The 17,885-nt window shown below is 43.8% G+C and overlaps 1 protein-coding gene and 1 long non-coding RNA gene across 9 annotated transcripts in view; one reads left to right on the forward strand and one right to left on the reverse strand.

Annotated features, from left to right (window-relative positions):
* The window catches only part of KCNJ6 (potassium inwardly rectifying channel subfamily J member 6), a 327,087-nt gene that overhangs the window by 122,795 nt on the left and 186,407 nt on the right, over positions 1-17,885 (reverse strand). Inside the window, exon 3 of the mRNA XM_004463544.3 lies at positions 7,693-8,613. Coding sequence (XP_004463601.1) covers positions 7,693-8,613 — 921 coding nt within the window. The remainder of the gene's footprint in view (positions 1-7,692; positions 8,614-17,885) is intronic.
* LOC105746609 (uncharacterized) overlaps positions 1-17,885 on the forward strand; it is a 183,290-nt gene that overhangs the window by 61,936 nt on the left and 103,469 nt on the right. The window lies entirely within an intron of this gene.

Below are 17,885 nucleotides of genomic sequence, written 5' to 3' on the forward strand. Positions count from 1 at the left end.
CCATGAGAATGGCATGTCCTAGATAATACTGCTCCTTCAGTCTGCATCCTGGAGGGAAGAGGGCGTGAACAGAGCTGCAGCCAACACAGAATGTGAACGAGAAAGAAATCTTTGCCATTTGAAGCCTCTGAAATTTGGGCGTTGTTTGTTATTGAAACATAACTTACCCAAGGTGGGCTGACACAGTATTTTCATCTTTCTTTCTTGTTAAATAGAGAACAATGGAATTGGCTATATAAAAATTCACATTTACTGTCTGATTTGTTGAAGTATATCAATACTTCAAAGCTGAAATATCTATAAGTACATATCTGTAAGTAAATAGTATTTAGTTGAGTTGAGTTAACAGCACAACTTACATTCTCCAAATTGGGACAGTAGCTAATACCTCAAGATTCTTATGAAAAATCTAGGCGGGGGAATGGGAATATAGGAACTTTTCAATGTCCTTACTGAGCAGTTGCCTCTGAAGACTGAGAATAATCTACATTTATGTCCACTTTTGGCAGGAATCATTATGATGAAATGTTACTATTTATAGGAATGCACAGTCCTTTCTTTCTCTTAAGAACCCATCACTATGTAATTTATGGTAGGTTACCAGGGCAGAGGCCAGGCTGGCATTTATCCTCACATTGTGAGTGTGCATTTTGTGCTGTGGCACTTGGATTGACATTTGCAGCTTTGATTCTTCAGAAAACCTTCAAAGGGGAGTCATATGTCATTCTGTTAAGGCACCAGCTGCAAGGTACCTGGGAATAACTGAGCCCCTCTTGGGACTTGGTCTTTCTGACAGCCTGGCTTCTCATCCCCACAAAGCTTTGCTGTCTATTGCTTTTCACCTGTACAGCTGGGGGGAGGGGGGTGGGGGTGGGAGGGGGGAGGGGGAGAAAGGATCTGCTTTACTGGGGTTTGGGAAGTCAAAAGGTCACCTGTGAAGGAAGTGCCATTATTGTCCCTGCTTTAGAGAAGAAATAGGCATAGAGAGGATAAGTAAGCCAATGAGTGGAGCAGCAGTGGCTTGAACCCAGGATGCTCTAGCACTGTAAATGACACAAGAGAAATGCGAAGGAGCTGAGCTACAGCCCAGAGAGACTGCTTTTACCTGGGGCTGAAGGTGGCACCTGAGAAAAAAGAGGTTTACTCAATAATTAATGTAATAAACAAGATTTGTAAGTGCGCTGGTGTGGACCAGAGGGGTAAGGGCTTAACTAGAAAGAAGTTCCTCTGGTGGTTTAGCTGTTTAGTGTGTGCATGTGTGTGCATGTGTGTGTGTGAATAATTTACATGGTTTTCCCCAGCGAGCCTCTTCTGGTCATTTGAAATTGTCTGGTAGAACTGCTTTGCTGGCAACACGCTGTTAGCACTCATAATACTGAATGCCCTAGGAAATAATAAAGCTCAATTTATTTAAGGCTATGCTAATCAGAGGCTTCACTCTCATTTCCTAATTTGAATGGCGCTGTTTCTTTCCAACATGAGTATTGACTTTAGAGCTTGGGTCAGAGCTACCATTGGATTCTAGTTTAATTTTTCTCTTGGGTTTGAATATTCTGAATTGTATATATGTGTGACCATAACTGACCCCTATTGAGTGTTATTTTAGTAGCTTCTCGTGACATATTTGGAGAAGAAAGAGCATTGGATTTTCTGGCAATGGTGCTTTAATAATGAAAAATTTCATGATTCTCTAAAAACTAAAACATGATTATCAGTTTGGTCTTTTCAACCACATTAATAAATAGAGTTTGATGTAATGTCTTCTAAATTATGGGAAAATGTTTAATAGAGTTAAAGAGTTGAGTTTCTTACAGTTTTCTTGGAAAGAATGGTGGGAAAACTAAAAAATCTGCGCGTGCTCTACAATATCCAATCTCAGATTTTTAGGAGACTTGGCGAAACAAAGCACAGTGTTCCCAAGCTGCTGAAGATGATTAAGAGTTTACCATATTTGGGGAGCAGTTGTTGTTTTGTTTTGTTTTATTTTTATTTATTTATTTTTGAGGTCCCAGGGGCAGGGGATTGAACCCAGGACCTCATATGTAGGAAGCTGGCCCTTAACCACTGAGTTACATTGGCTTCCCTGAGTTGTTTTTTTCCATTTGTTTTGCTTGTTCTTCATTTTTGTTTTCTCAGGAGGCACCTGGAAATGAAACTGGAGCCTCTCAGGTGGGGAGTGAGCCCTCAACTGCTTGAGCCACATCCACTCCCTATCAGTTTGTTTTTTACCCAGCCAAAGATACTGTTGGGATATATTACATTGTGCTGGACATTTTGGAAAGAATCCTTGAATAAAAGACTTGAACTTAATGCTCAAAGAAGAAGGACAGTTGAATTTCTTGATATTGTTGAATGCTAGGTTTCTGTCTAGGAAAAATAGTCATAAGTCTTTGAATTTTTAAAAATCATTCCTTAAAGCAATTTACCAGAAAGAAACGTCTGTAATTTTCTCCCAAGTTCTTAACACTTTAGATCTCATCAATGAACTCTTTTCCTCTAGATAGGTAGTTGGACTCTTAGCTCTAAAGAGAAAATTGGTAAATCCAGAGACATGGCTTGTCAATGGAAGGATTTTTCTAAAGGAGGAAGGGGAATTTGAAAAAAATGGAATGGCTATGAAATACCATTACTAAGAACAGCTGAAGAGCACTGTAATGTTAACCCTCAACTACCTTACCTGAGAAGCATCATCTTTTCAAACGTTATCATCTTATATTCTTCCCTGTTATAGTAAAATAGAATTTTGATTACAGCAAAGAAAAATGGTACATGGAAATCAGATCTGACAGAGCATCATGTTCTTCCAGGGGTATTTTTGTAGACAATGTTCACTTTATTTTGAATTCAGAACTGTTTTGCTATCCATCTTATTTTAGTATATAGTTGCTTAAAATTTATGTAAATGCATAAGGAATTTTAAAGTGAATTGATAATAATTGGAGTCTGCTTTAATTTCCTTGCACTGCTGGAACAAAGTATCACAAACTGGAGAGCTAAAAACAACAGAAATTTGTTGTTTCATGGTTCTGGGACCTGGAAGTCCTGCATCTCTAGAGTGAATCCTTCCCTGCCTCTTCCGAGCTCTGGTGGTTTGTAGACAACCTTTGGGCTTCAGTCTTTGCCTCGGTTGTCACATGTCTGCCTGTGTCTCATCTCTCATTATAAGGACACCAGTTGTCTTGTCTTGAGGGCCACCCTACTCCAGTATGGCCTCATTTAACTTGCCTAATTCCACCTGTAACAACCCTATTTCTAAGCACTGGAGATTAGGACTTCAACATGGCTTCTTGGACAACACAATTCAACCCATACCAGAGACCAAAAGAGGGGCCCTCAAGAAAAAGAGGAACTAATGGTGGGAGAAAAGAGGAGAGTCTGCCAGCACGGTAAGTACCAGTCATCTTTTTGGGAGCATTTTTCTCCAGAATCTTCCTGGACAAAGACCTCTGGGCAACACTGTCTGTGGTCCTGGGTTCCAAGTCCCTGCTCTGCCTGGGGCTATTTGACCTGAGTCAAGGTACTCAATCCCGCAAGGTCTCAGTTTCCTCATCTGTGAATTAAGAGGTGGGTGAAAATTCCTTCCAACTCAAGAATCCTGTGATGTGATCCATGCGACCAGACTCTCTTCATGTGGCTAAAGATATTCCAGCGATAATGGGCTTTCCCATGGAGTAGGCAGTGCGGCTCCTACTAATTTCGGTGAATGCCCGTCCCGCCCCCTTGGGAAATCCACAGACAGACTTCTGGGTGTCAGCCCTTCTTCCTCATCTATAAACTATCTAGTAGCTCTTCATGAGGTTGGCTTCCTTCCTTCTCATTTTCTCCAGTTTTCTATGCAGTATTTACATCTTTCAGAAGTCCTCTTTCTTCTTAAAAAAAAAAAAGTAACAGGAAAGGGAAAACCAACTAACCAAACAAATGAAAAATCAAGAAACCAAACAGAGATGGAAGGGGGAACCCATAGATTAAGAGGCTTAAAAGAGCTATCAGCCAAACAGAAAGTGTTAACCTTGTTTGGATCCTGATTCAAATAGCAAATGGTAAAAAAAAAAAATTATGACATTTATCAGGCAATTGTACGTTGGATCTTAAGGAATTGTTGTTAATTATTTGAGGTGTCATATAGTTTTCATGATTATGTTTTCAGAAAATAGCTTTTCTATTTCAGAGGCACATACATCCTTAGTTCCTGTTAAAATGATATGATGCTGAGGATTTGCTTGTAAACAAGTGGGGGACAGTTAATAGTGGGGATATAGATGAGACAGGTTTGGGGTTGAGTTGGTGACTGAAACCCAATGATGAGTACCCGGTGGTTAATTATACTCTTCTGTCTACTTCAGTATAAATTTTGTACTCCGCATACTAAAACATGTAAAATAAAAGAGCTTACTGGGAATTCATTCCAACAAGGCCCATTTGCGGAGGTCTTGGGCATGGCTGCCCGTCACAGTTGCATAATTGTTGGGGTAAATATGGAAGTTCATCAATCAGTGCAGCCATAGTGAGGAGCTGGCTGGCAGCGAGCCCAGCTCCGTGGAGCTGTCTTGCAGCCTCTAGGTCAATTCGCCCTCTATAAATAACAGCCTATATGAATGCTTCACTATTTTAACGCACATTTGCCACAGCTGCTCAGCATGTTTGTTTACGTAGCTGCAAACCCTTCTGTAAACACCACTATCTCAAAATTGCCCATGTGTCAGGAGCATAAACGGCCCCTTTAAAAATATATTTGCGGGATGAGACACGGCCGGCTCCCAGATGTCTCGGTGGCTGGTGTCAGACTTTTCTGGGGTTTGATTCATTTTCAAAAATAGAATCACATGACTGGAAGGTTCTTGGGAGGTCACCATACATAGCCCTCGGACGTTGGGCAGGAACGTGGCCGAAACCGGCCCAAAAGGACGGGAGACTGTCCTTTACGATGGTCGGATAACTCAACAGGTAAGGCTTGGGGTCCGGCCCTGCAGGACATCAAAGATGCCCAAGGCTTGCTCCTGCCTTCCAGGAGCTTAGTTCCGTTTCCTGAAAGCAAACCCGACGCTGCGCGGTGTGGTGGCGCAGGCTTGCCCCGAGAAGCTGGCCTTGGAACAGGACGCGTCGACGGCACAGTGAGCCTGCACCAGGCCCTCAGCGGATGAAGTACAGGACGGGGACACGTGTTGAGGTGGCAGGCAGGAAGGGCCCGCTAACTGGAGATCACCGAGTTTGGCAGTTTAAGGTCAAGTAAGGCATTTGAAAGAAGTAAGGAGCAAAGCAGAAGCTGCTTTGTGTCAGCTTGCTGGTTTCACGGCTCCTGATTTCCCATCCAGCACTATAATGGATAATTGGATTCTTGGGCATTTGGTTTCCTCGAGGGTGCATTTGGCCCACATTTATTTTTTTTCTTGTGGTTTTGATACATTGAAGCACTGCCCACCCTTCCAGTTGAATGCCCACAAATCCCAATTGTGCTTTTCATTCACAAAGACAAGTACCCTGCTAATGCTTTCGAGATCAGATCTACTGGAGATACTGAAATTGCACAAAGCCAGTCGGGAAAAGATCAAGACAGCTTCCAGCTTCAAGACCAGTCCAGCTTCCACGGACACCTCCAGAGCTTTCTAGAACACCTTTCTTTCTAGAAATTATAAAACTAACTTTTTAAAAGATAATTTGGAGTGGTTGCCTTTTCCCAGAATTAGAGGTGAGCGTTTTGATGCACTTTGCTGGCCACTACCCGGTTTTCTCTAATAAAGCGGTGGAAAGGCTGTGGAATGTGCAGAGGCAAGTATCACCGCTAATTACCAAGAAAATGATATTCCTTCCATTTGGAAAGCCTCAATCATTACAAGCTGTCATGAGAAAGACAGGGCCTGCCCCAGGGAGCATTCTGACTCAGGGACATCACAAAGATAATCTGCTCATTCTGTGTTCATTCATTTTTTTGAGATGGGGTTTTGGTTTGAGGGAATGCAAAGTTCAGAGGCTGCAATTTGAAGCTCAGATTAACATCCGTAACCAGAGGGTGCATCTCCAATGCTTTTGCTCTGTGAGCTCAGAGGCGCCACATTTACAAGATTTGTCCACTACCCTCCCTCCTGCCCTGAGGGGAGCACTTCCAGCAAGAATCTAATGTAAAACCTGCCGAGTGAGCCATCAATAAGGCGGCCAGAGCCTGTACCTGGCTTCCACCAGGGGGCGTCCCTGTGCTAGGCCGACAGCCGGAGAAGCTCCCGGTCTGGGTCAAAGCTAAGGAGCTCCCACTTTGTTGAGTTTCCCGCTCCACAGTCCCTCCTTCCCGCCAATTCCTCCTCCCCGACCCTCTGCTCTCTCCTGCTGCAGAAGTACTCCTAAAAGTCAGGCTCAAGTATAGATGGCCCCACTAAACTTTGCAGCACACATTTAGTAGTTCACCAGCATTATTTTGTTATTAAAGCCATTTTCAGATTAGGTGCATGTTCCTTTTTTCTGTGTGGGAAGGAGAACACGTGTCACTGAGCCTTTTACTCCCATACTCAATACTTGTGGCATACTTAAGCCTTACTCCAAAAGTTCACACCACCATAGAGAAATTCGTTAGAGGCGATGGCCCTGCCTGTGGGATGCTGGATGCAGTGACTTGGGACCCATGATTTGATTTGAAAGGGGGGCCTGTGGTTAGGTTACTTATGACTTGTGGATGGAGAATCTGGGGCCAGCCTGCCGGTTGTGCATTTCAGGATGATAGAAACCCACCCCGGGTCTCGAGTTAAGACTTAAAAGCACAAAAGCGTAGACTGCATCCCCAAGGCTAATATCTGAAACTCAGAAGAACAGTAAGGGAATTAATGAATTAGGGCTCTAGTCATTATTTTTCTTGTGAGGCATTATTGCCAGCTTAAGTCAGAGTTTATGGAGCTATTTTGTGGGATATTACAGATGAATATAGACAGAACCTGCTTTGCAGTTGGAATGTGTGACGCGTGTCAAGTTCAGCTATGAGCGACTACCGAGAATGAATGACTTCAGCAAAAAAAGACCATTTTCTCTATTTTGAGGACAGATCCTCTTCCCTAAACTACGTCAATAATTAGACATAACAGCAGAAGGGCTACCAGGATGGTGATGAATGGATTTTCCATTTCTTTTTCTTTCCTACTGGAGCTATTTACTGGGTCCTCATATTATGTCTCCTGAGAAGTCAGCAGGTAGAGTGTGGAGAGAAACACCAGGTGCTCACTTGATATAAATGAAATGTAGCATACAGCATTCTATGGGTCTTGAAAATGGCTTCTGAAGAAGGGATGAAAGTGCACTTTTATTAAAGCTGTTTGTCAGGCTTCCTTTGAAAGGCTTAACTTCCTCCTCCTGGCTTGGCAATAAATAACCTCAAGTATTTCAATTAGCAGTCTTTTCGAGCCATTTTTAAAGTGCTTTAGAGACAGGTCAAATTTTAAGTAAATATTTGGAAATTTAAAATATACTAAGTGGTGCTTTTTTATTGTTCATCACTTTGTTTTCCAAAGGGCTTTTCATAAGTTAAATGGTTAGACTTCTCTGTAGATATACTTGAGGTCATAGCACACATAGGCATAGATTTCAGAAAACAAGGGGATGCTGTAAATAGTGAATGGCGTTTAGCTTTCTATATTTTGTAGTAAATAAAAACATCGTGTTCTGTTTAAAATGAGCATCTATCTCACAGATATCTCTGGAGGGAACAAGTCTTACCTGTAGCTTCCACCATTCCTTCTAGAATGACCACAATTTCCAGTTCCTCTTTGGGCAGCTGGGCTTTAGAGATCTCCCAGAATGGACTCTGCTGGTTAATTTCATGACTAATGATGAGCGGAGACACCAGAAACAGACGGTCATCCCCTGTGTAATACCCCACGTTGATATCTGTCTGGTTCAGGGGAATGAACTCCCCCTCCGAGGTCTGTTTGGATTTGATCAACTTGGCTCTGATGGAAGCCTCCACAATGTGGGAATTCCTGAGGTCCCCTACCCGGAACATCAGGCATAGTTTCCCATCCCGCATGGAGATGACCGCATGGGTGGAAAAGACCAGGGTCTCTGCCCTCTTCTTGGGTTGAGATATTTTTACAAACATGCATCCCACCATGAATGCGTTGACAATGGACCCCAACACAGATTGGATTAAGAGGAGAATAATTCCTTCTGGGCACTTGTCTGTGATGACCCGGTAGCCATAACCGATGGTGGTTTCTGTCTCTATTGAGAATAAAAAAGCAGAGACAAACCCATTGAGGTTGGTGACACAGGGAGTCCATGAGGGGTCCTCTATGTGGTCCATATCTCCTCGGATATAAGCAATGAGCCACCAGATCATTCCAAAGAAGAGCCATGTCACTGTGTAAACCATGACGAAAATCAGCAGGTTGAATCGCCACTTCAGGTCTACCAAGGTGGTGAAGATGTCCGTCAGGTAACGATAGGTCTCCCTCACGTTGCCGTGATGGACGTTGCACTTGCCGTCTTTCCTCACGTACCTCTGGATTTTCCTTTTGGTCCGATCTCTGCTGATGTGTCTTGGCAGGTCGTCCCTAGCTTGCTTAGGCAACTTTGGCTGGTGGATGGCCACGGGGCTCTCCACATCCTGATCCATGGAATCTCCTTCCAGGACATTAGCTGATGGTGTGGAGAAAAGAAAAGAAAAACCAAATGAAAAGCTGGCTCTTTGAGGATCATGGAAACCATATACTTCGTATATGGCAGCAAAACAAAATACCACTTGTGTAGCTATTGACCAAGTAGAGGAAGCCTTTTTTATTGGGTTTCACCCTGACAGGTCTCTAGGTGATTTGGACTGCTGTGCTTTGCAGTCTAGCTTGTGTAAGTCCTTTGCCACCCCTTCCACTGGGACAGAGCTTATTGCTGTGAAATTGTCTCCCTGCTGGCAAGTTCCACAGTGTCAGCTCTTACAGCAGGATGTCTCCCCCATCTATATGAGATGCTGGGGAATGTGAGAGGCTGTGAGCTCTGGAGCAAAGTAGACATTTTTGGATTCAGATAATCTTGGCTCTACTGCTTAGCAACTGTGGATGCTTGGACATGCTATCCAAATTTGTTGAGCCTCATTTCCTCAACGGTGGTCACGAAACCTAACTCATAGTTTTGGTAAAAGGGTAAATGAAATCTCATATGTGACAGAGCTGGGCAAGACAGAGACACCTAATTAATAAGTTCCTTTATTACTCTCTCATATTTGGGGTAAGATTTTTGAGCAAGTGCATTAAATTGCTGGCTTTAAATTTCAGGCTTTTTCTCTTTCTGTTTTTGTTGGTAAGTGTGTGTGCATTGTACTTTGATGTATGATTCAATGCCACGGTTAAAAAAATGCGTGGGTAAACCTCTATTCCTTTTTCTGTGTTTACACATTTGATTTGGTTTCTGCCTCAACATTTAACATCTGCAATTTTGGCTTATGGCTATTTTCTTTCCAATGGCCTTCTTGATTAATACATTGGTACAATCATCCACTAACAGTGCATTAATAGTGTTCTCCTAGCATCTGAGTAAAATGGGAAATTTGGAACCAAATCTGCTATTAAACATATATAAAGCACTGTATGAAATTACTTGCTGAGCCAATAATTTCAAAGCTTCTTAAAAGTTTTATAAGCAGTTTCTTCCCCGAGGCTTCCATTCTCTGTCCTTTGACTCTGCCATGAATTGCCTCAATAACTATGGTTTTCCCTTGATTACTACATTTTTCCCCTTGGTTAAAGGAGAAAAGCAGTCTGATGAGAAAACATCATTTATCTGAATGAGGGACTAGCTGGAGATGAGGCTTGAGTGGTACCAACTTAACTTATGGATTAACCTTGCTCATAGTTGGTTAGTTTCTTTACAAATCAGTCCCATAGATCTGTTTTTTATATTTCCACCCAAGAAAGAGGCAGCCTCTGGACTGCAGAGCCTGCTGCTGTTGGTTTGACTGCTTTGACTTTTTCATCATGTCCCCCAATGATCCTTAACATGTCAATGAGCAACTTCACTTCCTTTTCTTCTTAGAACAGACCCTGGGATGGGAGTCGGAGAAGAGGCAGCTGTGGTTGGGGTGGAGTATATGGATGGAGGTCAAAGACGAAGCCCTGCCCACTGCTAGCACTTCTACTCCATGGTGGGTGTTTTTAGTTCTGAATGGTCACATCTGAGTTCTCAATATTAATTTTGCTGGAGTGGAAATTAGAGTCTCTAAATAAGATTTCACATGGGCCAACCTCTGGGCTCAAACTCTGCGAGATAGGAGAGGCTTTGCTGACAAGAGCACCGCAAGGACATGGCAAGACCTGCATGGACTCTTGCCTTGACCACTGGTGAGTGGACAGGCAGTGCAAAGGCCGCTCTGAGCCCTTGTCTTAGTCCTTAAGTAGGAAAAGAGGGCTTGTTAGATAAGCCGAACTAGAGCAGTCTGGTGATATACTTAAAAAATGAATGGGAGAAACCTCTATCCTCTTAATTTGAAGACGCTTTCCCCCTTTTCTGGCTCAACTGTGAACTTCAAGCACCAGGCATTTGTCCTGAACTGGTGGCACCTGTTTGAATGGGTGGCGAGTGGGCAGATAAGAACTCTGGGCATGCCTGGAGACTGCCAGCTGACCCCAAAGGGCCACTGAGACTTTACCAAAGAACTTCTTGTCTTTCACCTTATCCTTTTTAGGAAGAATAATTATATCAGTTTTAAGAGCATTCTCTCACTCCAACCCCATTTTAAAAAGTGGTGGTGTTGTCTTCAGTTGAGAGAAGTTTGTGTCATTAACATGACAGAAGAACTTTTTAGATAATGTAACTGTCAAGTATGACTGGCATTGAGGAGACTGCTCATCTCTGCTAGATTGTCCTTTTCCTGCCTTGTGTCACAAAACACTGGCAGTCATGTCAGCGCTGTAGCTGCTCCTCTGAGCATGCTATGGCAATGCAGGCCCCCCATGTGGACAGGATGCTGGACACATGCCCCATTTTACTAACAGCCCAGTAACCAGAATGTCTTCAGTGACCTTGTGTTGCCTAAATCCTGTGTGGCTAGAGAATGTTACAAAATATTACTGGCAGGTTTGCTTTAATTTAATTGAATAAAGATACAATACTTTGTTAGTTGACATATATTAAATTGTTATAGGAAAAAAATCAGTTTCCTCCCTTCCCAGCCTATGAGCTCACCTTTCCCGGCTCCTTTGCAGCTAGGGCTGGTCACCTAACTGCATTCAGGTTCATCCAAGGGTGCTATGGGCCCTTTTGGTCTGGGGCCTTTCGTAGGGGATATGCTCTCTCCATTTGCCCTTGTCCCTCCCACTGGGGGATGATGGAGTCATGAGATGAGGGCACCTGGTCCCCGAGTCAGTAGTGGAGAGCTGTCATTGGATTAGGAACAGGAGAAAAACACTGTGTATGAGCCGTTTTTTATTCTGTTATTGTACCAAGCCTTTTCTAATTATCTGGGCAGAAACACTGGCTCTAAGCAGATGGGAGAGTTGTCAGGGGGACTGGTTAAGGGAAACAGCAGGAAGAGAGAAAAGTAATTGGAAAGTGGGAGTTAGACTTTGGAGTTTCCAATGAATTGTTGTGTTTGGTGTTGGGGGGCAATGTAAATGCATATGGCATCGAAATGACTTTTTAGAACAAAATTGGAACAAAGAAAGCCAACCTCCCTGTGCCTCAGCGCAGCACACCTGCAGCCAGGTAAGGGATGCAGACAAGGCGCAGAGGTGGGGGATGAGAGATGGGAAGGCAAGGCTGAGCTTCCAGCTTAACAGGGCAGGTAGGAGATGCAGGCACAGGTATGGGAGAAACCAGAAAAGCCCATGAAAGGTGAGAGTAGTTGGAGAAGAGAAGAGATTGAAATAAAAACTCCTGGGACCCAAAAAGGCAAATCCCAGGAAGAAGGTGGGTTGTGGGGGTGGGTTGCAGGCAGGATCTGAGACCCTGACCAAAGAGAAGGGAGGGCTTGGCTGGTCAGAGCATTGCAGGAAAGGGCTGGACAAGGGTGAGTGGGCCCTTCTAGGTTTGAGATAGGACTTGATGCAAATGGTTGCAGGGGAAATACAGAAGGGATTGCTAATGATGGTTTTTACCTGTGCTTTCTTTCTTGGAATCCCAGGTGTGCATTGAAGGGGCTGATTTGCACAGTGCTTCTAGTAGCACTTTGAGTGACTCTGGAGGGCAAGCTGCAGCTGCAGTCGGGAGAGGACACACCTCTCTGTGTCCTCTCCTGAAGTCTGCTCAGCCTATCGGCAGAAACAACTTCTGCCCTGCCACCCTCGCCCCCCGAGCCCGTGGTTCAGAAATGGCGTGGACCTGGCTCCCTGGTTGCCATGGAGCGTGGTGCTAGGTTGGCAAGAGATCGTGTAAAGGAGACCCTCTGCAGGTGGAGCGAAGTGCTGTCAAGCCGCGCGAAGGGAGGGAGGCCCCTGAGGATTTGGGGGGTTTACTTGAGAGCTGCTTTTCTGGGTTTTCGCTTATGGGAAATGTGGACCAGCTTGAAAAAGCCTGTCTGATCGCTTTCATTTTTTTTTTTTTTAAGATGATCAATTTATACAGAACCTAAGATGAAAAATAACCTAGTGTTGAAATACAACCTGATTGAAATCATGGCAAATGAGCCTCCAGCAGGCAGGGCCCTCAACTGTTGGAATTTCATTGCTGCATTTCAGGAGCAGCTGTGGTTGCTGGGAAGGAGTGGGGTGGTGCTCTGGCCAGTTGGAGACTCTCCCTCCTGATGGAAAAGTTTTACATTTAAATTATATATGAATTTTATGGGTGGAATAGCCAGTGTCTGAGAAGATGTTCAAAAAGCACTTTGAAAAATTTTAATGCCATGGGGCAAACCCATCTGTGGAAAAAATAACTAGGTATAGGATCTCAAATGCATGCACATAATCAAAGACATGCAAATGTTACCAGGTGATTCTGAGTGCTGGGCTAATGAGTGTTTTTTTTTTAGCTACCAGGGCTGGGGATTGAACCCAGGACCCCGTATGCAGGAAGCCTGCCCTCAACCACTGAGCCACATCAGCTCCCCTGAGTTGTTTTTTGTTTGTTTATTTTGCTTGTTGTTTGTTTTTATTTGTTTTAGGAGGCAACAGAAACCGAACCCAGGACCTCCCATGTGGGAGGCAAATGCTCAACCACTTGAGCCACATCTGCTCCCAATGGTTTTAAAAATTTTCCTCTTATACTTCCTGATTATTTCTAATTCTCTAGAATTTTGTAATTGAAAAAAGGAATTATCACACAAAATGTTGAGACATTCTTCTGTCTTCCTATTTAAGGACTTTGCCATACAAATTGCTAAGTAATGAAGGTGGAAATAAATTCAGACCACCGCTATGAGAACAAGCAAAGGTTATTCATTCAGAGCTTGCTCGGGCAAGGGGCCACCATCATTTGGGTTTGGTGGGGACTCAAAGGCAGGCAGAGTGGGAAAGCTTTCTAGAAGGGAAGCCTTCCGGGTGCCCTGATTGGCGGCTGTTGGCATGCGGAGCCTGGAGTGGGCTAACTGGAAGCAGGGCATCCTTTGTGGTTAGTTAGGGAAGCATATTTGGCTTTCTCCAGTTGGTCCTAAGTTGGATGTAGGGTTGAAAACTAGAGAAGCTGTCGGTTATTGATCCAATTGTTACACGGTTGTCGTTGGGCTCCCTGGGCTGGTTGCTGTAGGGGGTGGTTAGCGGACTGGACTGGTCGCTGCAGAGAGTGGGTCAGAATTCTAATTTTATATAAGGTCTGGTCATTGCCTATTTGTATATTCAGTCTCTCATTTTAAAGGGCTTGATCTGAAGGGATCCCATCCCACGTAGCTGACAATTTGGAAACTGAGACAGCTGAGAAAATCAAAACTAGACCCCACGGGGTCCTTGTGGGGGATATTAATAGCAGGCACAGTGGGAATCCAGAGGCAAGTGGGTGTGAGGTCACCTGAAGGCAGAGACCCAGAGGAGCGTGGGGGTCAGTGCTCCCCCTGGGCCTGGCCTACCAGCCCCCCCAAGAAGAGAGGTGCTGGGAGACCTGGAGACCTCAGGGACTGTTACCGTGAGAGGCAGGGAAAAGAGGCAGATACAATCTATCTGTTGGGTTTCATTCCATTTCCATTGTTCAGGCAGTGCCTTGAGTGACACGGAAGCGTGGAATTTTCTCAAATCGAAATTTTCCTACTCGAATAGTTCTCCTGCTGATGAGCATCCCTGGATGGTCTATTAGATCTGGCTCACTTTCCTTTTCCTTTGCTTTTCTGCACACTCCCTCCTCCCTAATAAAAAAAATAAAAGTGGTGACTTTGCTCATGCACTCTTCAATAGAGGGGACAATTTAATTTAGAATGCAGGGCTTCTTGCCACGTGAGGTCTATTACTGAGCTCTGGAAGGACCTTAGTGTGAAGGAATTTTCTCCAGTTGGGAGTAAACAAGTTAAAATGTAGTGAGAAATCAGAGCCAAGAGAAAGGGGCTCTAGGAAGGGAGCGGGAAGATCACACCTAAAGCCATCTGGGGTGGAGAATAGGATAGGTTTGCTCAAGGAGGTGACCAGTGTGTGCTTCCAGATAGATGAAGGCTGGGATGGTGGGAGGCGCTGGGAAAGTAGGGGCAGCATGTATAAAAGTGTCAAAGACATGACATGGTTTTGCTTGGGAATGACGGGGATTCTGGGCTGCTGGAATACAGTGAGCTTTGGGGAAATGTTGAGAGATGAAGACAGAGAGGAAGATGAGGGTCAGGCTAAGGAGATCGGTCTTAAGTTGGGCAGTGATACGATTTTATATGCTTTAGGAAGATTCCCCTGGAGGGTACTGGTGTGGGGTATAGGTTAGGCTCAGAGGCTGGCAAACTTTTTCAGTAAATAGCTAGATAATAAACATTTTGGGCTTTGTGGTCAACACGGGCCTTTGTGGCCTAGTCTTCGCTGGTTAAAAAAGTTTTTTACAACCCTTAAAAATGTAAAAACTATTCTCAGCTCTTGGCTCATAGACAGTACAAAAAGAGGCTACTGGCTGGATTTGACTCACTGGGCTGTCATTTGCAGAACCTTGGATTTGCTCATGCCAGTAAGTAGGGAAATGGCTAAGATCTGAATCGAGAGAGCAGCACTGAGGGTGGGGAAGTGGCAATACACCTGGGGGCAAATAAGAGGTAGAACTAACAGAACAGGGTATCTCACGGGTGTGGAGGGGTGCAGGCAGGACAATAATGGAGGGGGGCGGGGCTGGTGGTAGGATGGCTGAGACACGGAGGGTTGGATTTTGGAGGCAGCGGGGGATGCTGGCTTGGACTGGTTCAGTTTGACTTGCCTGCAGACAACCAGGAGAGGCCCCCGGTGGGAAAGCAGGAGTGTGGGGCCGAAGCTTATGGGAGATGCGGTGACCGGGCTTTAGATTTGGAAGTTGATCCCGGCATACGAATGGAAGTTGCAATTACTGGGATGGGTGGAGTTTCTCAGGGAAATTGCATAGAATGAAAAGATAACAGAGGAGACAGGATCCTGGAAAACAATTTGCGTTCATAAGTCAGGAGAGGAGGAGCTGAGAAAGTGACATTGGAAGTGTGAGGGAGAGTCCTGATGAGATGCCTTCACAGAGTGCTTCTCCGGGAGCAGACACCAGGGGGCGATACTCAGCACACGCTGTGGGGCAAATGGCTGCCCAGTGGGAAGGAAAAGGAAGTCCTTCCTTACTCCTTAATCAGAATAAATTCCAAATGGATCAAGGATTTCCATGTAAGAAGTAAAAGTGCAGAAGGGCTAGGAGATGTGTGTATTCTTATAACTCTAAGAGTTGAAAGGGCCTTTTTAAAAACCGTGACACGAATCCAGAAATGATTTAGGAAGAGACATAAGTTTGACAATATGAAAATTTAAAATGTCTGTGGGAAAAAAGACAACCCTGGAAAAATGCCTGCAACATATCTATCCTGATTTAGGAAAGGGGCAAATACCCTGAATAGAAAAAGGTTCATAGGAAATGAATAGAGAATTCATGAGAGAAGAAACACACATGGCAACTAAAGGTATGAAAAACTTTAACCTTAAAAAGTCAAAGCATATAAAACAAGACAACACTTTTTACCCCACAATTGGCAAAATTGAAAACAATACAACAAATGCAGTATGTGCAGTGTGTGCATGTTGGGAGAGCAAGTGGAATTGAGAACTTGTATTCTATAAAACGTGTAAAATGGCACAGTCTTCCTGGAGGGCAGGGTGATGGTAGGTATCACAATTTACAATGAGAATATGCCCTGGATTGGCAGTTGAGTGTCTAGACATTTATTTTAAAGAGATAATTTCACAGATGTTCATAAATGTATGCACAGAGATGTATAGTACCCTTTTATGAAAGTGAAAAATTAGTAGCAACTTATATATCTACTAACAGAATTAAATAAATTTTCACAGATAAAGTCAACAGAACATCATATGATTATTAGAAATGGCTTTCTCAATATTTTGAGGTCTTCAACAATTTGTGATAAGATGACCTTCTCAGTGGAGCACACATTTACTACCCTAAAAAAGTGTAACCACTGTCCCCAGCACCCAAAATTGTACTTGCTGAACTATTCTTTTGTTTTCCCATAGAACTTTTCACCTTCCAACATAATGCATGCTACTTATTTACTATGTTCGTTTTTTATTGTCTATCAGCTCCCGGTGGAAGGTAAGTTTCCTGAGGGCAGGGATCTATATCTTTTATTCACTGATAGATTTCAGGCCCTGGGCAGCATGGCACATGGTAGGCCCTCAGCAACTCTGTATTGAATGAATGAGTCTGTGTTTATTGATCTTGCAAGTGGTCCATAATATAGTATTAAGTGAAAAAGCAGAATGAGAAACATGTAGTCTACTTTATATATTGCCATCTTTTAAAAATATCTGTGTTTGTAAATATGTGTGTGTACGTGTTTTAAAAGAATGTTCATTTTGATGGATCTCTGAGTTGTAAGTTTGGGTGTGCTTTCTGTTTCAGTTTTTCTATATGTAGATTTTCTCCTAATATGATTCTATCATTGAAAAATCAGTAGGAAACATCCCGCTGTTTTGGTTTTGAACAAGCAAAACAAAATCTTCATAGACCTATTGAGTGGTATCACCTGGACCTGCAAGTGGGAGTCTGTGGTCACTTGGTCAGGTAAGGGTAGAGTCTAAAGCCACATCTCAGTGGGTTGAGGAGTGCCCCGTCTGCGAGGAAGCGAGAGAAAGCAAGCGTAGACAACGTCTTTAAAGGTAAAGAGAAATGGAAGGAACCGAGGCTCATGCATCCAAGTGTGTGTGATATGGGTGTGTGTGTGTGAAGTCGGGGAAATGCTAAGAAGCCAAAGGTGGGGGGTTGACCATTTAAGGAAGGGAACATTTGGTGGAGTGAGGTGTTTGATGGGATGGAGGTCGATATGAAATGCTGGCAAGACCACAGGTGAGAGGATGGGCAAGTACAGGAAGAGGGACCAGGCATCTTCTCAGAGGGGCAGGTAGGATGTGGAGTGGGAGGAAGAACAGTGGGAAAGGAAAGGCACAGGCGTTTCTTTCAGGGTTTGTGCTATGAAGGGGCTCAATCTGGCTCATTTTGGTGTGTGGATTTCAAGAAAACCATATTTCAGCAGATTCGTTGAACTTAATCTGCATCTAGCAGTGCAAATAAGTGAGCTCAGCACAATCAGAGAGCAGGAAAAGCTCTACCCATTCTTACTGGTCATGGAAAACATATATACGCCTCAAATGAGGGGAGATTAGCTTGGAAAATTCGTTCCTGTGTTACTTCAAGAAAAGGTTTAAAACAACTGTAGATTGCAGGCTGTGAGGTTGCAGACTGAACGATTGGGATTTTTCCATTATATTCACTCCAGTCCTTTCTGACTTATAACCAGATGCTACTTACCAATGCTTTTGGATGTATTTATAAAATCTGAACTGTAAAGT

The sequence above is a fragment of the Dasypus novemcinctus genome, chromosome 4 (assembly GCF_030445035.2).
Source record: "Dasypus novemcinctus isolate mDasNov1 chromosome 4, mDasNov1.1.hap2, whole genome shotgun sequence".
NCBI lineage: Eukaryota > Metazoa > Chordata > Mammalia > Cingulata > Dasypodidae > Dasypus > Dasypus novemcinctus.